Source organism: Urtica dioica, chromosome 1, assembly GCF_054948205.1.
Source record: "Urtica dioica subsp. dioica isolate 48M chromosome 1, U.dioica_male_clone48M_v1_H2, whole genome shotgun sequence".
NCBI classification, from domain to species: domain Eukaryota; kingdom Viridiplantae; phylum Streptophyta; class Magnoliopsida; order Rosales; family Urticaceae; genus Urtica; species Urtica dioica.
Window position 1 is genome coordinate 12279521 of NC_142756.1, and position 20033 is coordinate 12299553.

The window sequence follows — 20033 nt, forward strand, 5'->3', positions numbered from 1 at the left end:
TTTATAAGTTTTCTCCACGATGCAACTCTTGAAGCATGGGCTGATTTCCGAGAACTATTTCCATGTCGAAGTGAGCTTCAATGTTGCGGATGATGTACCCGACCACCAGTAGCCAATAGAATAGTTTCGGAAGCTCAGACGTGCTCGTCTCCATAACTTTCATCTACAACACAAAATACTCACTCACTCACACATAATATAAATATAATATGAGAGAGAGAGAGAGAGAGAGAGAGAGAGAGAGAGAGAGAGAGAGAGAGAGAGAGAGAGAACTTCATTTGTTCAGTATCCGAAATGACCAAAAGCCGCTTGATGAACATATTCATATCAAGCACAACATCTTCGCTGGCACTGCTTGTTAAATCCTAAAAATAAATTAAGTGCATATTATTAATATCCTCTTTCTACCATCCCGTGATGATGACAACAAACACAACTATTCCATTATTTTTTCACCTTCAAATTTTGGGGCTCGAGAGACTTGAGATATTCCAACAACTCATTTGGCCCATTTGAGGAGTTCCTCTCAACTTTCCGGTTCAGCTCGTCGATCTCTGCTTCAAGAATCTCAATATATATTTTTACCTTGTTTTCAAACTTGTCGAGAAGAGAGACTTGATCGAGGCTCTGTTGTAACTCCGCATAATTGATTGAGCCCCGTTGCTTAACCGAAAACCTCGACCATAAGTGGAACATCCTCGTCATCATGATCATGGGAATCATGTGTTTTTGAATGAGCCTCAATGGTTGTAGCTATTGTTGTTGAAACTTTAATGATGTGTTTGTGAGAATTGATTTTCACCTTGATTGTTATTTTTGTAGTGGCCATTGAAAGAAAGATGATGCAGTTCGCTTCTTGATCTGGCGTAGTTGGCCATGATGTGACTAGAGACCTGGTTCAACTCGTGATTCTTTCTTTCAAGCATAATCTCGTGAGTTAGCAACGTGGTTTCAAAATTTGTAAGGATTATGGCTCGACTCTCAGATTGACAGGTAAGGGATGAACGTCTTATAGTCTGAGGGAAGTCTGTTGCGAATTTTCTCACACACGCAAGTGCACGAGGTCGCAATAGTAATAAATCGTAAGAACGAGTCGATCCCTCGAGGATTAGCTAAATAAGGAATCCGATAATCACAAGCTAATATAGAACTAAATATAGTTGATGGAATCGTTGTCACAAAAAATTCAATAACACGTCACAAAATTAAACAACTAAATGCACAAAATTTCTATTGGATAAAAGGAATGACTATGGTTCACGGGTTCACAAAACAACTTGGATTCGCTGAACTAAGAAAAGAAACAAGCTATTGAGATTCACACTTTTCACTACTCATACTCACTTTAATAAAATTGATAGATCTCTCTCAAGCATCTAACAACCTAAACCGATACCGGAATATCATCTCTCGATCTCAACTCCTAAAAAGCACGGCTAGCATTAAAATCAAGAGTATTCACACGAGTCTAAAACAACCTAGCTATATCTAGCCTAGGAATGTATTCTAGTAACCCACACAAAAACACAACAACCTAATCTTTCTCAAGCATTAGAGTTGAACATAAAACAAGCATGAGTTCATGACATTCATACAAGCATTAAGCATAGTTATGGATTAAGTAAAAGTGATGGGAAAAACAACAACCTAACAATTCTAATACCATGAATCCTACATCGTAATGACCCCGCTACACCATAGCCCTACATGAGACTAGTTCATATTGATGACTATGACAATAAAAATACTTAAAGATGAACACAAGAACAACACATCAAGAGACATCATGATCATATGAAAAACTTGAATAAAAAATAGTAAGAGTTAGAGAATAGAACACTTGATTAGATTGTAGCAACGGTAGAACTCTGCAGCTCTCTCATTCTCTTCAAATTGGAGCCACAAAGTATGAACAAGTCTGGAAAAATTTAAAAAAACTAAAGTAAAGCTAAGACAAAGAAAATGTGTTCTTGATAGGTTCTACAAAATCTCCCCCATGCATGACTTCTTCTGAAAGCATTGGTCTTTTTAAGGTTGAATGAGGTTAATTTCGGAGCCATATGGACCTTTCATTTAGATCAAATGGCCAAAATCCGCTCAGAAACGCAACATTGGAAAATGCTGATTTTTTCGGACCGCGCGAAGCCGAAAAAATGGACTGCGCGCGGCGCGCCCTTTTGTCTGCACGGCCTACTCGCTGCACACCGTTTTTTACGGTTGTAACTCCTAGCTCCGACGTTCGATTTTTACAAATAAACATGTGTTGGAAAGTTAAGAGAGAGATCTATCCAGTTCTGGAAGTGGATCATCAAAAATCATCATTTAAAAATCCCAGAATTCTGCAGAAGAGGACGTCGTGTTCCTTGTTTTGCTCCAAGTTGTCCAAATGTGTATGAATCTCCTTGAAATTGTTCGGAATCGTAACATGATGCGCTAATAACCTCCTCAAGACCTAATTGATCTCTTAAACCAGAAAATCACTCATAAACACACAAAAACTATCAAAAACACTTGAGGACTCGTTAGTTTTTAGTCCGGGAAATATGAGTTTTACGCGTAATAAACGCACCTATCAAAGTTCATTGATAATAGCATCGATGTGCTCTTTTTCTTGTGTCTTTTGACAAACAAGAGAAAGCAAATAATCAACCAAATTACGAATATTAAACAATAATTCATTAATTATGAGATCACCTTCCTTTGCATTTTGAATTGTAATCTTGTACTGCGTAACTTTTGATATAACGAGGGACAAATAATCTTCAAGCATCGACCATATTCGTGATGAGGATACACAATTGATGGTGCGGGAGACCAAACTATCGTCCATTAAAGAGAATAGCCAGGAAAAAAAATAAGACTATCTTGCTAATCAAAATCAAGAAACTCGAGATTGACCTATGATATGATTTCATCTTCAAGAGTAAGAAAATCTGGTGGAGGCGGAGATGAATTCTTTAGGACGATGTCAATTAATTATGACTAGAACTTGTTTACGTTAGAACACGAAATTGTTATGATCGAGGTTCAAAGAAATTTTATGTGAGAATGAAATTGAGGAAGAACGGTGTTGTTACATGTGTTATTATTGGCTTAATTTTTAGCTGCAAATCTGTCTTTGCAAGATGTCTTGCAACATGCTCTCTGTAATATGTTGAAACATCTTGGCCGATGTGTGCATAATCTGTATGTCTGACGAGTTTCCAGTTTTGCCAAGATTGTCCGCGGAAGACCTTCTACGTATATTTTTTATGCGAGAATGGATATGGAATCCTAGTTCGACTTACAAAGATGTTTATCACTAAAAAAACATTCTACCCTTGATGGTCTTCGACACATTCATTCACACAATTAGAGTATTTAGACGAGTAAGACCAGCGGACTAAGAAACTAGTTGTGTGGTGTAATACTCGCTAACCACTTCTATTCATGTAATTTAGCATTAGAGTTTTGTTTCAGTAACTCATTGTTATTGTCCACGACTGTTGTAATCAAGAGTAACAAACACTTGGAGATTCTTTGAGTGCGAGTGAGGGGATATCAGATTCATGGGAAACCTGAGTTGTAATTCACATGTGATAATGGAAAATTGGCTTTGAAGTAAAGATCATTCATATAAGACCATTGTGTACTATTGACTATTTTTCATATAACGAATTTTATTTTCACTGGGCAAACTGCCCCTAGAGTAGGTAAGGTTGCTATTTTTGTCATTTACTTTACACACTGCTTTATAACATCTATATATTGTATTAGAACAAATTATCTCACAGATTCATTTTACATTGTGTGTAATATTTTGTCTTTATCTATAAAAAATTCATAGAGCTTGTCATTGTCGTTGTGTTTGTGAATTCCGACACATAATTGAATTGCTTCGATACCATGATATATTTAGTGAATCAAGGTTTGAGATAAAATGAAGATTAGGACAAAAAGATTTCCTTCATTGATCCACATACATTTATGAGTAGAAAGAATGTATCATGTCACTCCTTTACTACACACGAAGATTCGATTAATATTTGGTTAATCATCAACCAAAATATTTTTGGGTTAGTTTACTGAAATTAACCGTTTTTAATTGCTTTTCCTTTAAAGTGTTATGTTATTTGGTTGCTTAACTCTACGAGATATTTAAACAATAAATCATATTGAATGAGTAGAAACAAATTTGACATTAACTGTGCATATACAACACCGGGCGCAAATTGAATGCATTGAATCAAATTTGAAATATTTGTGCTTTGATGTACTTCCCGCATTTGCTACATAGACCCTTCTTTCCTTCGTCGTCGTTGATCTCGAGGAAATATTTTCACATTTCGGAACGTGATTTTCTTTTCTTCTTCGGTTGTTGAGGTTGTGGAGGTTGTTGTGCTTCGGGAGCTTCGTGTTGAGGTGGTGGAGGAGGTGGCTTGTGTTGAAGTGGTGGTGGAAGTGCCTCATATTGTTGGTCTTGAAATTTTAGGACGGTTCTAGACAATTTGTAAATTTACGTGTTCCTCAAATTGTTGTACATAATCGAGAATCGACCACCTTGACAAGTGATCGAATTTGTGATCTCAGTTTAAAAAGAGAATCGAATTTTGTGTGTAAATTTGTAGTTCGAGACTTGTAGTTAAATATTATATTTCTCCAATCAAGTAATAACTTCGGATTCAAGAGTTGAAAATTCGTCACCATCTTAGTATAAGTAATCTATGCGTGACTTTTCATTTAAGCATACAATTTCAATTCTTTTTCTACCCCAGTATCGCAAAATAATCAGCAATCCCTGTCAACGTCTAGTAGCAAGTAGAGGCCAAAAAATGTCATTCATGAGGAATATTTACACCACCTTAAATGAATTATCAACTATAGTATGTGGAGGTGGATTGATGTGGTGTGGTGTGGATGATTACGATTGCTGGAGAGTCGTACAACCGATTAAGATTAAGAGAGAGAGGGGGCCAACATGTTAATGGGCTGACTGAGTTTGGGGCTTGGGTTTTATTGGGCCAAAAAAATTATTTTAAAATTTTGGCTTAGGGGGCCAAGGTCTCCTCATCATTCAACGTAAGTCCGCCATTGATAGTCAACAAATATAATTTGGTCCTCAAACCATTATTCGATCTATATGCTTGCGTTGATCAAAACTCTTAGTTATGATTAATTACTTGTACACTAATTTCTTATCCAGCATAGCAGTGAGTGACGTTAACTATGACGCTTACTTTCGAAATAAAAAATTGAAAAGTCAAACGCAACTTAAGAAAACAAAGCATACAGTCAAATCACGGCATAGCGTACGTCCACACAATATCATTAGCAGTGAGTAAGACCTAGCTTAAATAGACCAAGATCAATATTGCTTTCCTTAAGAAAGAAACGCATAATAATCTACATTCGTAATGTTGGAGCTCATCTTTGTACCATCCCCCGGGGCGGGCCACATGATGTCGATGGTCGAGACCGCGAAGGCGCTCGCGGCTCGTGACTCTCGCCTCTCAATCACCGTCCTCGTCCTCAAGTTTCCGTTAGATACCGGAACCAACGCCACAGCTCAATCGCTTTCGTCCGCGTCTGATCGCATCAAGTTCTTCGATCTTCCGCAGGATAACGTCGACCCCACCGAGTTTACGCCTATCTACGCCCTCCGATACTACTACGAGAATCAGAAGCCCCACGTCCGGAGCGCGGTTCAGAAGATTCTCTCTGGCCCAGACTCGGGTCGGCTAGCGGGGTTTGTTGTAGACATGCTCTGCGTGGCGGCGATGATCGACGTCGCTAAAGAGTTTGATGTTCCAACCTACGTTTTTTATGCATCAGGTGCCGGAAGTCTATCCCTGTTTTTCCATCTCCAAGCTATGGTAGACCGGGAAAACGCCGAGTCTCCTGAGCCTCAGGACGAGACTGTGGTCCGGGGTTTTGCCAATCCAGTCTCGGACAAGGTCTTCCCTGGTCTGTTGCTGGATAAGGAAGCGGCTCCGTTGTGTTATAATTTATTTAGGAGGGCTAAAGAGGCCAGGGGTATTTTGGTCAACACATTTGCGGAGCTAGAATCGGATATGGTTGAGGCCTTATTATCAGACATTCCTCGGGTTTATCCCGTGGGACCCGTGATCAGCTTCTACGCCGGAAAAAATCACGCTGGCTACGGTGGGACCCACAATACGGCAGAAGTCATGGCTTGGCTGGACGGACAGCCGGTTGCCTCGGTGGTCTACCTGTGCTTCGGGAGCATGGGAAGCTTTGGCGTTGACCAGGTGAGCCCCACTGTATTTTTGTTTTATTTTATCTTTCTAAAAGAGTATTATGTATATTTGATAAAAAGGTGTTGATAGTCGATTGAAATTAATAAATTTATAAAATTATTAAAGTTTGTCTAAAATTAGTGAAATACTTAAAATATATAAACATACCAAATTTTAATAATTTATTTAATCATGTGATAAATTTTTTTAAAACAATAAATTACTTATATAAATCATTAAAAAAAATTGAATTTATGTCATAATTATTTTAATAATGTTCCTTGGTTATTTTGCTTAAAACTTGAAACTTCGATAATTTTTATAATTTTATTGAAACTTTGATGATTTTCATCATTTTATTTATTTATGTAATCTTAATTTGAATAATTGTAATAATTCAATCGGTGAGTACCTCGACATACACCATGTATTATCTATCCAATATAATTACATTTAGCTTTTCCTGCTATTTTTTTTTAATTACACATTATACTAAGGAGTATACGCTTTAGTCCTTCCAAAGGTTTGATGGGTACAATTTTAAATATTGACCATCAAAAGTTTAGTTTTAAATTTATCTAACCCTCTCCACAGCTAAAGGAGATAGCGATAGCGCTGGAGCGCAGCAACGTTCGGTTCCTGTGGTCCCTACGTCGGGCCCCGGAGGCTGAGTCTCCATTCCCGACAGACTACTCGAATCCAGCAGAAGACTTGCCGGAGGGATTCCTCGAGCGCACGGCCTGGGTTGGAAAGGTCATCGGGTGGGCCCCGCAGGTGGCGGTGCTGGGCCACCCTGCGATCGGAGGGTTTGTATCACACTGCGGATGGAACTCCATCCTCGAGAGTGTGCACTGTGGGGTTCCGATAGCGACTTGGCCCCTATTCGCAGAGCAGCAGATCAATGCGTTTCAGTTGACAAAGGAGTCCGGCTTAGCGGTGGCGATCTCGGTCGAGTACCGGAGGGACTTCAAGGCCGGCCCTCTGGTCAACGAAGATTCCGGCGATTTGATGGTGAGGGCTGAGGAAATAGAAACAGGGTTACTTAGGCTTGTGGAAAAAGATAGCGACACAAGGAAGAGGGTGAAGAAAATGAGCGAGAAGAGCAAGAAAGCGTTGCTTCATGGCGGGTCTTCTCACACTTCGCTTTCCCTCTTCATTCATGATATTTTTTATAACGTGGCTTGAGGATTTTCCTTCCATGAAGTGAAATGGCTTTTGTTTACGTGTTCTGACGTCTAAAGCCGCGTTCAATACGGTTTGACGAGAAAATGCCCGCCAAACATCTATCTAAGTTTATACATAATAATAAAATACGTTAGTGCTAAATGAATATTTCCCTGGTCGTTTTGTACAGAAAAGGTAATCGATTAGCGATAAAATATGGGCTCTGGATTTAGGTCATGCTGTGAGATTACTCATGCTATCGATATAAACTACTAATTGAATTGTGCTTATTATTACACGTGTTGTTGTCTTATTTTTATTGACAATTCTGTTTTGACAAAATATCTTGCAACGTATGCTGAGACATCTTGGCCTAAACAGATCACGCGGTATTCTGTATGATTAAATCTTATTGGGAAGTTTCCTAAAGATAATTAGCATAAGATCTTTGCTACGATAATTTTCTACTTGTTTTTTTTTTTAGTATGGGAACCCTAATTCGACTTTCAACAATGACCACTATAAAAGAAATACTCTACGATTGGTGGTCTTATCTAAGAATTCATTCATACATACAGGGTTCGTATAAGACGTGGACGACTAGATCGCTGGGAAACAGGGTTTGTGTGTATTTGTTTGTCTCTATCTTGTTCTTTTCACTTACTTGTGTCAGACAGAGTTTAAGTTTGTAAATCGCAAGTTTGGGTGAGTGTTTAAGTGGAAGTGATTGGTTTTCGGATTCAGGGGAGCTTGAGTTGAAATTCATGGGAAGTAATAGAAAAAGTGTCTTAAACCGGTGATTATTTATATAACACCGTTGTGTATTATTGACTACTTATCATTTAGTAATTTTCTTTTCAATGGGCAATCACCTTCCGACGTATGTGACATTGCACCGAACTAGATTAATAGTTATTGCTTGTGTTATTTACATTTGCACAGTACTTTATATTTTTATCTATTGCTTCGAGAAAATCTTCTCAACACTCATTGTTCCAAAACTATGTATGATATCTTGTCTGTCTAAACAATATCTCATTGTTATATAAAATCCACTAACTATTATTAAAATAAATAAATTAAGAGAAAATTCTAATAGAGAGTATCAAATTAGAGAATTTTATACTTGTGCTTAAACGATGAGACATTACACTTATTCATACTAGGTAAACCAGTCTTAATACATTTAAGAGATTTATATCAACAAATAGATAAGATTATGAGTAATAATAAATACAATACTAGTTCTAAGATAGATACAATTTCACAAGGTAGAGACTAGTTCCAAGGTGGTGAGCTCATCTCAGAGTGAGAGCTGAGAAAATGATATCTGAGCTACGATGAAGTGACCTTCGAGCTCAAATTGTACCTCCTAAATTGACTTTCTAGATCCTTTTCCGGCTTGATGGCAGATGCATGACTAAATCAAGTTTGTTTCACAATTCATATAAGCGCGTTCATTGACTCGTTTTAGAGAAATTTCATTCCACTTATTATCGACTTGAAATATATATGGAGATTATTTTTACTTAATCTTATTGTTGATTGATAAGTGAGATTAATTCACACTTATCATTATCATGTAAACTACAATCGAAGTTTCTTCTTATAGAATTTGATGTTGTTTGGCAGTTTTTAGTGTATGTTTCATGTATAGAATAGTGAAAGAATGATCTGAATCGAAAAATGAATTAAATAATAACAAAATGAAGCGAGTTATGTCAAATTAAAGTCAAGAGAAAAAGTCAACGCGTCACGTTGACTTAGAGACGCGACGCGAGTGGCTAAGGTGATGCGACACGTCAACATTTCTACGCGTTTGACCAAGGGACGAGTCCCGTGTTGGTGTGTAGAGCCTAATCTAGGTTGCTGAGCTAAAGACCGGCGCCGAGCTGACGAGGTGGAATGATGAAGACCGAGGTTGATTTCCAAGCTAGGATCGATCAACGAGCTGACCGCGTCGAGTTGAGACCATATGACAGTTTGTATGTCGTTTTGATCAAGAATTAAGTTAAAGGGTATTTATGGCATTTCCAGCCCGTCTGTTGCCCTAGTTGCTTATCTATAGATATGTTGTAGCCGTCACTCTTGTAGTCTATGAAAAAAGAAGAGAAAAAAGTCGGTACAAAGAGAAAAGAGAGAAAATCGATGTACCAAACTGCGGAGATCGACCAGAGTCAGAAAATCGATGCATAGGTTTTCTCCGTCTCTCAACTACATCTTCCTGACTGACAGATGAGAGCCAAAATGCTATGAAGAGGCTATGCAGGTCTAAGCCTCGACCAAGTGGGACCTCGCGATGAAGGACGAGATGGATTCACTAATCACGAATCATACTTGGGAGTTAGCCGAGCTACCAGGAGGGAAGAAAGCTCTTCACAACAAGTGGGTGTACCGGATGAATGAGGATAGCGATGGAAGCCAACGGTTCAAGGCAAGGCTAGTTGTGAAAGGTTTTCAACATAATGAGGGAATCGATTTCACGGAAATCTTCTCTGCGGTCATCAAGCTCGTGATGATTAGAATCGTGTTGTGGCTGGTAGCCAAGGAGAATATGCATCTTCAGCAGATGGATGTGAATACGGCATTTCTTCACGGTGATCTCGATGAAGAGATCTACATGAGGCAGCCCGAAGGTTTCGAAGTGAAGGGAAAATATGAGCTCGTGTGCAAGCTCCAGAAGAGTCTCTATGGGATGAAACATGCCTCAAGGTAGCGGTACAAGAAGTTCGACAACTTCATGAAGCGAACGGAGTTTGACAGGTGCAAGGCCGACCACTGCTGTTACTTCAAGAGACTTGAAGACTCCTACATGATTCTTCTGCTCTACGTCGATGACATGTTGATTATAGGTGTCAACCTACACGGGATCGACAAGCTGGAGAAGCGATTATCCGAAGAGTTTGCGATGAAGGACTTAGGAGCCGCAAAGCAGATCCTCGAGATGAGGATCATGAGGACTAGAGAGGACATCGAGCTCACGTATGAGGAGTACGTGAAGAAGGTGCTCCAACGCTTCAACAAGGAGGATGCGAGGTCGATCAGCACGCCGCTGGCCAGCCACTTCAAATTGTCCAAAGAGCAGTCGCTAGTGGTGGTGGAGAACGAGCTAGTGTACATGGACAATATCCCCTATGCTTCGGTCATCGGAAGCTTGATGTACGCAATGGTGTGTATAATCGGACATTGCTCATGCAGTGAGAGTTGTGAGCAGGTTTATGAGTAACCCGATGAGAGAGCACTGTAAGGATGTAAAGTGGATCCTCCAATACCTAAGATACAACTCAAGCTCGACGTTTGATATTTAAGAAGTCAGAGCTGGGACTTCAAGGTTACGGCGATACTAACAGTGAAGGCGATGTCGATAGCAGGAAAAACACGTCCGGGTACATCTACATGTTCGGAGGGACGACTATCTGCTGGGTGGCGAGGGTGCAGAAGATTGTTGCCTTGTCAAGTTGCGAGGCAGAGTACATGCCCATCACCGAGGGCAAAAAGGAAATGATATGGTTACAGACGTTTCTGTGCGAGATGGTTTAAGATCATGTCGGGAGTGTGTTGTACACTGACAACCATAGTGCCATTCAGTTGGCAAAGAACCCGGTGTATCATGCTAGAACAAAGCATATACAGTTGAGATACCAATTCATCAGATCAACACTGGAAGATGAAGTGTTGGTATCTGATAAGATCGCGGAAAGTCAGAATCCAGTTGACATGTTGATGAAGTCTATGCTGTATGACAAACTGAGGTTGTGCCCGACCTCAGTTGGACTCCTCGCCTGATGAGTTGAGTCGCCGCTGCTAATAGGAGACAAGTGACGCGATTAGTCTCCAAGTAGGAGGTTGTTGGTGTGTGGAGCGTAATCTAGGTTGCCGAGCCGACGAGGTGGAATGCTGAAGACCAAGGTTGATCTCCAAGCTGGGATCGATCGACGAGCTAGTCGCGTCAAGCTGAGACCATACGATAGTTTGTATGTCGTTTTGATCAAGAATTAGGTTAAAGGGTATTTAAGGCATATCAGGCCTGTCTGTTGCCCTAGTTGTTTCTCTATAAATATGTTGTAGCTGTCACTCTTGTAGTGTGAAAAAGAAAAGAGAGACAAGTCGGTACATAGAGAAGAGAGAACGAGTGTAAACACCATCCCCAATTTCGGTTTATAGTAGATTTGCAGCGGTAAAGTGGACGTAGATCTCATGTTGAGATTGAACAACTATAAATCTTTGTATCATTTCTTTGCGTTTGTTGATTTTGTTTTCTGTTTGTGAGAGGAATTTCGGTGGTGAAATCCCAACATCCCGAATTCCCGTGGCTAAAGCAACTCTTTGTCTGGATAAGATCCAAGTCGAGAGTTGTAAATTAATTCGTCGAACACTTAGGCCCGTTTCTAGTCTAGAGAGATTAAGGGTTATTCAAAAGGGAATTAGACTAAGTGGACCTCAAATTAGAGACGTCATTAGAACTCTTAGAGCCGACCAAATTAAGATTCCGATGAAACTCCGCTCATTCACTTCCATTCATCATTTAAAATCATTATTTCTATCTTATTGCATTTTAATTTCACTTCAAAAGAAAAATTAGACATCAAACCCCCAATTTTACTCTTTTTACAATTTGATAATTTTGCTATTTGGTTAAGTTGAAAAGAGAACTAGTTACTTGTGGATCTCAATATTCATGCTCTACGCACTCTATTTTATTGACGATATGTGCGCTTGTGTCGAGACGAAAATTTTCCATCATCCAGGGAAAGCCGTATATGCTTAAGTCTTTGACGCAGGTCAAAATTTTCGTATATAGACTAGAAAAAGATGCATCTTTAGCTACAATTAGAGTTTGGTATAGTGTTTAAATGGAATAAGCATATAGTATTTGTGTTGTCTGTTGATGATCTACTTAGTAGCTCAGGTTGCCTTATTTATACACTTGGATTCTTAAAAGGTTATCTTTCCAATCACGTCTAATAAAAGGTTATCTTTAGGTTATATAGTATTTGAGCTAATGATTGTCCGAACTTTGTAAGTTTGGTATGAAGTAGTAATAGTCTTGCAAATGGACATTTTTTTTTTGTTTGTTTAATATTCCATTAGTTTTCTCTGCTAATCACACTACGGGTGCATGTTACATAATAAACAAATGTCACAGTTCTTATTCTCTCCCTTGTAACATTTTTTTTTCTTTTTCTAATGGCGTATTCCGTTTATTTATGCATTTATGAATCTACCTGTTGTTACAAGAAGTTGACACGTTCAGGGAAGGAGGTTCTATCTCACGAGCACCACTTCTTGATGGGCAGAATTACGCGTACTGGAAAGCCAAGATGGGTGCGTTCATTAGGTCTATTGATCACAAAACATCGAAGTCTGTTGTCACAGGTTGGGAAGCACCAAAAAAGCTGCTGAGTGATGGTATCACCTCTGTGAAGAAGCCAGAAGTCGAGTGGAGTTCCACAGAAGATGAAGCAGCCCTGTACAACTCAAAACTCTCAATGCCATTTACAATGGTGTTGACAGGAATGTCTTCAGACTGATCAATACATGTGAAAGCGCTAAGGAGGCTTGGGACATCCTGGAAACTACTTATGAGGGCACTGACAAGGTCAAGAACTCTCGTCTCCAGCTTGTTACTACCAAGTTTGAGAACATGAAGATGTATAAGGAAGAGACAATCAGTGAGTTCTATGTAAGAATTAGAGACTTGTCCAATGAGTCTCATGCTCTCGGAGAACCCATGTCAGACGCTAAGCTGGTGAAGAAAATCTTGAGGTCTCTTCCAGAGAGATTCAAGATCAAGGTGACTACGATTGATGAAGTCCATGATACATCGGAAATGAAAGTTGATGAACTCATTGGGTCTCTTCTCACTTATGAAATGTCTTTCGCTGACTCATCAGAGAAGAAGCACATGGGTTTAGCTCTCAAGACCACGTCAGCTGAGCCTGAATCTCCGAAAATGGAAGGATCCTCAGAATCCTACGATGAATCCCTTGCCCTGATGGTCAAAAACTATAGGAAGCTGATGAAGAGGTTTGAGAGGAGATCTCCAAACACACCAAGTCAGTCTAATCCCTCTCACAACTGAGAAAAGACTCCTCAGAATTACAAGCCAGGGAGTTTCAACAAGAAAGGGAGAGAGGATAGAAGCAACCTGTTTGGATCTAAATCCAAGGGAATTCAGTGCAGAGAGTGTGAGGGTTTTGGTCATATCCAAGCTGAATGCCCAAATTACTTGAGACGCCAACAGAAGAACTTCAATACTACTCTCAGTGATGATGAGAGTGTTTCCGGGAGTGATGGTGGAGAAGAAGGAGGAAACAATTTCTTGGCATTCATGACGAGGAACACTAAATCTAGTGAGGTCACCTCGGAGGAGAATAAAGGGAATGCCCTGGCTCCTTCTGAGGGTTCTAATGAGTTCAAGTTTGCTAGCAGTGAAGAACTAAGCGATGAATTTCTACTCCATGCGTACGAAATTATCATGTCTCAGACTGAGGCATCGAACTGCTCGGGGAGTCTTAGAGAAGAGGCAGAAGAGGAACTCAGTGATGAATCTTAGAGGCTTACAAGACTCTCTTTGTAAAATGGGCAGATGAGTCTAATGCCTTCCTCAATCAAAAGGCTAAAATAGAAGAACTTGAGTTGATGCGATCTAGTCTCCTGGAAGAAATCGCTGAGATAAAGATCAGGATTGAATCTCTTCTAGAAGAGAAATCTCATCTACTTGAGATCATTGGAAGTCTAAAGAAGGAAATCGCAAGACTGAATGGCGAGCTTGCTAGCATGACCAAATATGTTCAAATGTTGAACTCAGGGACCTCAAGTCTGAATGAGATACTCAAGATTGGTCAATCCTCCTCCAACCACATAGGACTTGGGTATTGTTCTGGGTCTCTTAAGAAGACTGTCTTTATCCTTGCTTCCCAGCAAAAACCTCGTTCAGCAGAAAAGGTGTCACACACACTTCCTGCAACATCTGATCAAATTTTTCCAAAGCATCACACAAGACCAGACTGGAAATGTCACTTCTGTGGAAAAAGGGGACATATTCGTCCTTTCTGCTTCTCTCTGTATGGAAGATTTCTTGAGAGGAAAAATACTGGTCAAAAGGTTCTGGGTGCTCAAAGCAGATTTCCCAAGAAAAGGGTTGATCTGGGAGAAAGATCTCATCTTGTGTGGAGAATCAAGCAGGATCTAAGGGCACGGGTCGCCTATACTTCCTTGAAAGCTACAGCGAGAGAGGACTGGTATTTCGACAGTGGCTGCTCAAGACACATGACTGGAGAAGGCTCTTTCCTCAACAATGTTAAGGGATGTTCCAAGGGACATGTCACGTTTGGAGGAGGATCTACTGGTACTGTTGTAGGGAAAGGGAAGTTGAATGTATCTGGTTTGCCGGTTCAGGATAATATTCTTCTTGTCGATGGGCTCAAAGCCAATCTTATAAGCATCAGTCAACTATGTGATCAGGATCTCACTGTCACCTTCACTAAAAATGACTGCAAGGTAACACGAGAAGACAACTCAGTGTTTATGAAGGGGTTGAGGTCTCCAGACAATTGCTATCTGTGGTCTGGACCGTCTATGACTTCTACTTCATGTCTCCTGAGCCAAACAGATGCGACTGATTTATGGCACAAGAGGCTTGGTCACTTGAATATGAGAAGCCTGGGTAATTTGGTCTCCAAGGAGGCTGTCCGAGGTCTACCTTATCTCAGGATCAAAGAAGGCAAGATCTATGGGCAATGTCAAGTTGGGAAACAAGTCTGTGCCTCTCACAAAAAGGTTGATTATCTCACCACTTCTCGGGTGTTGGAACTCCTCCACATGGATCTTATGGGACTGATGCAAGTAGAAAGTCTTGGTGGTCGACGATATATCCTTGTGATTGTTGATGACTACTCCAGGTACACCTGGGTTGATTTCCTACGGGAAACGTTTGATGCTTTTGAAGCTTTTCAATCCTTGAGCTTGAGACTTCAATGTGAGAAAGAAAACTCTACAGGAAAAACAATGAAAATTCGGAGTGATCATGGTAAGGAGTTCGAGAATGGGAAGTTCCTTGATTTTTGCAACTCCCAAGGGATCAAGCATGAGTTTTCTGCTCCAATCACCCCTCAGCAAAATGGGATTGTAGAACGCAAGAACAAGACTATTCAAGAAATGGCGCGTGTCATGCTCCATGCTAAGTCTCTTCCATATCACTTTTAGGCAGAAGCAGTTCACACTGCTTGTCACATCCTCAACCGTGTCTCCATTCGCCCCGGTATGTCCTGCACCAGCTATGAAATTTGGAGGAGAAAGCCTAGTGTCAAATATTTCCATATCTTCGGCAGTACATGCTTTGTGCTTGCTGATAGGGAGCCGAGAAAGAAGTTGGATGCCAAGAGTGATGAAGCTATTTTCCTAGGGTATTCCTCTAGTGGTGTTGTGTTCAGAGTCTTCAACAAGCGGACAAAATGTGTCATGGAATCAAGGAATGCCATTGTGGATGATGAAGACAAGCCGTCAGAGGAAGATGAGACGGGAGTCTCATCTGAAATTCTCTCCAGTGTTCCTGAAGATGTCTCAGACACTGAAGAAGCTTCCGCTGTCAATGAAGAGAATCCCGCACTTGATTCAACGACTATTGTCAAGAAAGTCTCTAGTAGGATAAAAAAAAATCATCCCTCTGATGCCATTATTGGAGAACTAAATGAAGGAGTCGTCACCAGGAGGAAAGAGCTAGTAAACTACAGAGAAATGATTAGTAATGTGTGCTTCACTTCCAGAATCGAGCCCAAAAATATCATAGAAGCTGTCAGTGACGAGTTCTGGATTAATGCTATGCAAGAAGAATTGGTGCAGTTTGAAAGAAATGAAGTCTGGAAACTTGTTCTTCGACCTGAAGATGTCAATGTTATTGGAACCAAGTGGATTTTCTAGAATAAGTCAGATGCCCTTGGAAATGTCACCCGAAACAAAGCTAGACTGGTTGCTCAGGGCTACTCTCAGATTGAAGGTCTGGATTTTGAAGACACGTTTGCCCCTGTTGCTAGGCATGAAGCCATTCGACTACTTCTAGGGATCTCCTGTCTGAAGAAGTTCAAACTCTATCAAATGGATGTCAAAAGTGCCTTCTTGAATGGATTCCTAAACGAGGAAGTCTATGTGGAGCAACCAAAGGGTTTTGTCGATCCTAAATTTCCAAACCATGTGTACAAGCTGCATAAGGCCTTGCATGGATTGAAGCAGGCGCCTCAAGCCTGGTATGAGCGACTGGCTGAATATCTGTCCAAAAAAGGATACGTCAGGGGTGTTAAGGATCAAACTCTGTTCATTAGAAAGAGTGGATCGGAGATGATGTTTGCTAAGATCTATGTGGATGATATTGTCTTTGGAGGAATGTCCCAGAAGATGGTGGATCACTTTGTGGAACAGATGCAATCAGAGTTTGAGATGAGTATGGTTGGAGAACTCTCCTTTTTCCTTGGTTTCCAGATTAAGCAATTTGAAGGAGGAATATTCCTGTCACAGAGCAAATATGCTAAAGAGTTGGTCAAGAAATTCGGGCTAGAGTCAGGAAAACCAAAGAGAACCCCTGCTTCTACTACAGACAAACTATCTAAAGATGATGATGGTGAGGCAGTTGACACCAAGCTGTATAGAAACATGATCGGGAGTCTGCTATAATTAACCGCTAGCAGACCTGATATCTCGTTTTCAGTGGGAGTTTGTGCTAGATTTCAGTCTCAACCCACCACAACTCACCTTAGTTATGTCAAAAGGATCATCAAGTACATTCACGGTACTGCTGACTATGGTATCTTGTACTCTTTTGACACGAACTCGTGTCTGGTTGGTTTTTCTGATGCAGATTGGGGAGGCAATTCTGATGACCGAAAGAGCACCTCGGGTGGACGTTTCTTTCTCGGGAATAATCTGATTTCCTGGTTCAGCAAGAAACAGAATTGTGTATCTTTATCCACTGCTGAAGCTGAGTACATTGCTGCGGGGGCAGGTAGCACAGAGCTGGTTTATCTCAAATCTATGCTTGAAGAGTATGATGTTCCTCAAGATGTTGTCACCTTGTTCTGTGACAACACCAGTGCCATCAACATTGCAAAGAATCCTGTTCAGTACAGCAAGACTAAGCATATTGAGATTCGGCATCACTATATCAGAGATCTTGTCAATTACAAAATTCTCTCTCTAGAGCATGTCAATATGGAGGATCAACTGGCTGATATCTTCACAAAACCTCTGGATATGGTGAAATTTGAGAAGCTCCGTTCTGCCTTGGGAGTGTGCATACCTGACTTATAGCAATTATTGGGCTGGCGAAATCATTTATGGGCTATGACTTTGGCGCACAGAAGGCCCAATTGGGAAAATGTTGTTCACACTCTCTCTCAAAACGCAACGTTTAGAGTAATTCGTTTGAATTACAACGTGACGGTTTATTTCCCAAGAAGAAGTACGATTTTTCCAACTGCTATCATCAGTGTCGCAGATCTTTGCCTCTTATTGCATCTCTCTTTAATCCCTTCTTTTCAGTTCTTGAAAAACTCTGTTTTCTTCATAATCATGGTGTCCACGAGAAGAGGTACAGTGAAATCTTCCAAGTCCACGGTGAAAGGAAAGGCCAAGGGTCTCTCTTCGTCCAAGACGAAGAGCATTCAAGTGAACAAGTATGGTGTAAGAATCAGAAAACCTCAGCCCGTCAGAGTCGATGGCGAGGCCAGAGACTCTTCGTCTAGGGCTGAGGCTACTGACCTTCGTGGTCTTCTTCCTCCTTTTCCTCAGGTATCAGTGACAGTTCTCCCTCACCCTGTTCCTTCCTCAGTTTCTAACCAAGAAAGTATGCATGTGGATGTTTCCTTTGAGCCTATCGGTTCTGAGAGGGAAACCATGAGCCCCACAGTAGAGGCCATGGTGACTCTAAGAAATTCAGGAGAAGGAAATGTCGAGAACACCTCCACGGACAACCCCAGTTCTCCCAGATTCGCTGATAAATCTGATCCCCCTAATCCTCAATCTTAGGAGGCTGATGAAGTGGACAATCCCACTCTGGCTGAGATGACCAGAGAACTTAAGGGTCAAGGTTCTAGGTCGGATGAGGACGTTTTAGGAGAGAATCGCAGAGAGCTAATCTCCCGTGTAGACTTTGACCGAATCATGGATGAGGGTCTTCAACCAGACTCAGATGTGGTTCCCCCAGGAGACATGGCCAGAAAGAAGACTAAGAGGACCTCCAAGAAGGCTGCTGAGAAGTCCTCCATTGCGGAGAAAGTCAAGAAATCTGCTAGGAGGAAGAAGAGCAGAGTGGAGACCACTGAAGCGAATGCCATTAATCCTCAGGAGGAGATTGTGGTGGAGGATGTCAGAGACCATGTCACTAACATCGTCGAAGATGAAGAAGCTGTGGAGGAAGCAAGGTCTCACGACAAGAAGAAGAAGTCGTCTAGACAGGATGTTCCTGATGTTCCAATCACAGGAATTATCTTTTCACACCCTTCAGAATGCCAGCCGATGGAAGTACGTCATTCTTCGGAGTATTGCTCCTGAACATGTGCTCTCTGATGAAGCCATGGAATGCGCTGATGTCATTGAACTTCTCAAGAGCACCGGGCTTCTCTCCACAGTGACCTCAGTGGGCTCCTACCACGCTCAGCTTGTGAGGGAGTTCATTGTCAATCTTCCTGATCAAGTCGATGATTCCACTTCCCCTCATTTTTCAAAAGGTGGTGATCAGGAACAAAATCATTGACTTCTCTCCCAAGGTCATCCATGAGTTCATGGGTTCAAATGCTCCCACTTCTGAGGATCAAGTGCCTTCAAGAATTGAGCTGATTTCTGAACTCACTGGAGGGAAAGACAAGAAAGGGTGGCCTGAGTCTAGGCTGCACCGTGCTTCTCTTCTCAGTTCTAAGTACTCTGTTCTTCACAAAATTGGAGTCAAGAACTGGATTCCTACTGCTCACTCCACATGTGTTTCTCTCGCTCTATCTCAATTTCTCTTCATGATTGGCACAGGTCGTTCGGTTGACGTTGGGAAACTCTTCTACTCCCAAATCATCAAGCATGCTGGCTCTGAAGCTATAAAGCTTCCCATCCATTATCCTGCCATGATCACTGGGATCATTTTGAGTCAACAACCGGATATTCTGTCACTAGAAGAGATGAAAGCTTGCAGCTCGACTCCAGGGAAGATCTCCTTCAGCTACAAACTTTTTCAGAAGCATCATGTGGCAGACATCAAGAAGCCTCCCCAGTCCAGTCTACCTCACACTCGCTTCAATGATGATGATGCTCCTGCTGTTCTTCCCATGTCAGCTGACGTCAGAAAACTGATGGCTCTTTCCCTTGTTGATGAGATCAAGCATCTGTAGACAGTGATTGCTACCTCTACTGAACGCAAGATGGCCCTTGAAGATGCTCTAGTTCGTATTCTCCCAAGTACTTAAACTTTTTTTTTTTCAAGATATTTTGCGTGGCTCAGATACTGTTTAGCTGTTTTTCTTCCTTTTTGTCTTTGCTTGGCAAAAAGAGGGAGTCAAAAAGTCACTTCTAAAACTTGGTTATTTGGTTATATGTCTGTAACTTCTGAACCTCCCTCCTTCTATGTTGTGCTACTTTATGGATATATTTTGTTGT

The 20033-nt window shown here is 41.0% G+C and overlaps 2 protein-coding genes across 2 annotated transcripts; one reads left to right on the forward strand and one right to left on the reverse strand.

Annotated features, from left to right (window-relative positions):
- Position 1: 1 nt before the first annotated feature.
- Positions 2-705, reverse strand: LOC149407273 (uncharacterized). The gene is made up of 3 exons (XM_089619702.1): positions 457-705; positions 300-365; positions 2-163 (listed from the first exon to the last, which is right to left on the reverse strand). Exons 1-3 carry the CDS (start codon positions 703-705, stop codon positions 2-4), a joined length of 477 nt encoding a protein of 158 aa, XP_089475828.1.
- Positions 706-5363: 4658 nt separating this feature from the next.
- Positions 5364-8273, forward strand: LOC149407274 (anthocyanidin 3-O-glucosyltransferase 2-like). Its single transcript, XM_089612455.1, has 2 exons — positions 5364-6248; positions 6831-8273. Exons 1-2 carry the CDS (start codon positions 5394-5396, stop codon positions 7419-7421), a joined length of 1446 nt encoding a protein of 481 aa, XP_089468581.1. The 5' UTR covers positions 5364-5393; the 3' UTR covers positions 7422-8273.
- The last annotated feature ends 11760 nt before the right edge of the window (positions 8274-20033 follow it).